The sequence below is a fragment of the Suillus paluster genome (assembly GCF_016628075.1).
Source record: "Suillus paluster strain FC165 chromosome Unknown EDB91scaffold_474, whole genome shotgun sequence".
Lineage (NCBI taxonomy): Eukaryota > Fungi > Basidiomycota > Agaricomycetes > Boletales > Suillaceae > Suillus > Suillus paluster.
The window spans coordinates 1-3,426 of record NW_024538034.1 but is presented as its reverse complement, the minus strand read 5'-3'; the positions used below and the strand labels follow the sequence as shown (position 1 = coordinate 3,426).

Sequence of the window (3,426 nt, the reverse complement as noted above, 5' to 3'; positions counted from 1 at the left end):
GAAAGAGTCTAGTGAGGCCTTACGACACGAGTATGCGCACCCTGCGTAATGACGAACAAATACATTCAAGCCTCGGAAGGCATCATGTGGCCGTGGGAGACTCTCTGGACCTTGCCAGACCTTGTTAGATTTGGGCACTTTTGCTGATGGCCCTTCTCATCGACACTTACATCAAGGATCCACCCAGCGCGAACATCTTTTTGACACCAATAATGGCAGCTTTCCGTCTTCTTTTCTCGCTCTCGTCCACCAGCCAAGGCTTTGCTGCCAATGCTGGCGGCTTTGGTGCGTTTTTTTTGCCCTTGGACTCTACTTGATTGGGGCTTATAGAACCCTTTATTAGCAGCCTTGTCTGCAATATAAATTGATCATCACTCCGAGACCTACTCACTTCTCATCACTCCGTCTCGTCCACCGGCCAGGCCTTAAAAAGATTCGAGGCTTTGCTGCCAATGCTGGCGACTCTCAGTGCGTTTCACTCCGAGACCTACTCACTTCTCATCGCTCCATCTCGTCTACCAGCCGGGCCTCAAAAAGATTCGTTTATAGAACCCTTCATCAGCAGCCTTGTCTGCAATATAAATTGATTATCGAATCATGTCAGATCTAATAGTGCAGTACTAATTTTTCTACGGTACGAGAGTGTGTATGCGACGGAGTGATTATGTGTGTACGTCTCGTTTGTGTGTGTGTGGCATCTGTGCGTGTGTGAGTTTTGTATGTGAAGAATAGTTGAACAGATCCAGCGCCATAATTCTTCACATGCAAAACTCACACACGCACAGACGCCACACACACACAAACGAGACGCACACACATAATCACTCCGTCGCATACACACTCTCGTACCGTAGAAAAATTAGTACTGCACTATTAGATCTGATATGATTCGATAATCAATTTATATTGCAGACAAGGCTGCTGATGAAGGGTTCTATAAACGAATCTTTTTAAGGCCCGGCTGGTAGACGAGATGGAGCAATGAGAAGTGACTAGGTCTCGGAGTGATGATCAATTTATATTGCAGACAAGGCTGCTAATGAAGGGTTCTATAAGCCCCAATCAAGTAGAGTCCAAGGGCAAAAAAAACGCACCGAAGCCGCCAGCAAATATTGGCAGCAAAGCCTCGGCTGGTGGACGAGAGCGAGAAAAGAAGACGGAAAGCTGCCAGTATTGGTGTCAAAAAGATGTTCGCGCTGGGTGGATCCTTGATGTAAGTGTCGATGAGAAGGGCCATCAGCAAAAGTGCCCAAATCTAACAAGGTCTGGCAAGGTCCAGAGAGTCTCCCACGGCCACATGATGCCTTCCGAGGCTTGAATGTATTTGTTCGTCATTATGCAAGGTGCGCATACTCGTCTCGTAAGGCCTCACTAGACTCTTTCAACCTCACGGCAGCCTTGCGAGGCGTTTCAAGATCGGCTCAGCAGTTGTCGGCAGCTCTGATCACGGAGCCTGGCCCAATGTTGACACGTGCAGAGTTGGATACCTTGGGGCATCAATGAATTTTATGAATGATCATAGTGCAGTACTAATTTTCCTACAATACAAGAATGTGTATGCGAAGGAGTGATTATGTGTGCGTCTCGTTTGTGTGTGTGTGGCGTCTGTGCGTGTGTGAGTTTTGCATGTGAAGAATAGTTGAACAGATCCAGCGTCATAAAGAACCACCTAGACTTAGAGTATCGAGAGGATCGAGAAGACGACTAATCGAGGGCCCGAGCCTCGCTGTTTTAAGTGATCAAGTTTCTTTTATTTTACCTATCTATTTTGTTATCCATTAATCACGAGCTTCATACACCACGACAGTATTTAGAGTCGCGTTACTGTACTGAAAGCTACTTAGCATTCTTCCAATCTATCCGGACTGGTATCTGGTTACTTGCGATAGAATCTCTGAGTTGTCACCCGTCAGATGATCTAAAGTCTTACCAACTTTTTTTTTTTAAAAAAATAATTCCAATTTATGTCCTTTGCAGAGTGAACTCTATGTAGGACAGTACTTTCTAGTCTAAGGACCCCCAGTGTCCTAGCCACACCTCTGGATTCACGAATGCCCTGGTGTGAGACGTGCTCTACCAGTCCGCCGTTCCCGCCGGCCGTTTTAGACGCGCAATCCATGGTTAGTGAGGTGACTTTTGTGTAAGGTGCGGTGTATGACTAGTCTTACCAACTTCTACCTGCCATCACAGGCTATCTAGGGGAGATTGTCGTGGAGCTTTCCTTTTTAGAAATTTGCTGAACACTGGTGGGGGTCCTGTTGGAAGACGTTGGCTCGTAGGAGCTGACCGGTCGACCACCCTACCATTGACTTGGATATATCATATACATCGATATACATACACACTACAGTACATACCGCATGTATTGTCTACTATAGGAAGCATTATAAAAAATAAGGGTAAAAAAGGCTGACCACCCACAAGCTTCAAACCGCATACATATACAATCATTGATATCTCGGAGAGGGCGACGTTACAGCGAATGTTGATTTTGCGTTGGTGAAAGAATGCTTTGGCTCTGCTGCATACTAATTATCGGGGCTACGAAGTTCCTCACGGCGCGCGCATGGGCGCACAAATCCGGGTCACCGCTCCGGAGGAAAATGGTGATCGAAGATGGCGCAAATAAGCTCGGTGATCCCCTTGGGATCATCAGATGAACAATGAGCATGCTTTCCAGGAGTGTATTTTAACATATTCATGATCAAGGTATCACGAGAACCCACTTCATTGTGAAATCATAAATGAGTATGTATAGTATATAGGTACGCAAGTCCCTCTTTCACACTAAATAGTAACGCCGATAATCTGAAATTCAGCACTGTACTTGCCATAGCGAAAACATACCACCAAGGGCCTACGATGAGTACTGAGCCTTGATAACATCCGCCAACTTCTCAGCTGTCGCAATAACCGCACCAGTCTGGATCTCTGTCAGCTTTCACGAGGAACTTTCAGAGCTTTCACCACTCACCGGGTGTCCTGAGACCAGTTTGGGGAAAACACTTGCATCACACACTCGGAGACCCTGAATGCCTTTAACACGCAAGTCCGAGTCCACGACGCCGTCTGGACCCATGGAACACGTCCCTATCGGGTGATATACTGTCTCTACGCGGTCTCGAATAACGTCAGCTAGCTCTGCGTCACTGAGACGAGAGAAGTGGTGATCGAGTTCAGGATCTGAGGCATCCACGTCGGTGACAGAGGTCATGGGCGCTGTGTGTGCGATTTTGAAGGCAGCGCGGACACCTCGAACGAGCACATCAATGTCATGATGTGTTTCGAGGTAGCTGCTTGTAATTAGTACAGAGTGAGGTTGAAGGAAAAGAGTACACTACCTAGGGTTGATAAGCGGATCATCCCAAGGATCGGCAGACTTGAGAAGGAGTGATCCTTTGCTTGTGGGGCTGGCAGTACGAAGAT

At 47.0% G+C, this 3,426-nt stretch overlaps 1 protein-coding gene across 1 annotated transcript; it reads right to left on the bottom strand.

Annotated features, from left to right (window-relative positions):
• Positions 1–1,036: 1,036 nt before the first annotated feature.
• On the bottom strand, positions 1,037–1,231 carry EDB91DRAFT_1185000 (uncharacterized protein; the record flags this gene model as incomplete). Its single annotated transcript, XM_041320480.1, has 1 exon — positions 1,037–1,231. A coding segment is annotated over one exon (195 nt), but the record flags the coding sequence as incomplete, so codon positions are not given.
• Positions 1,232–3,426: the final 2,195 nt, after the last annotated feature.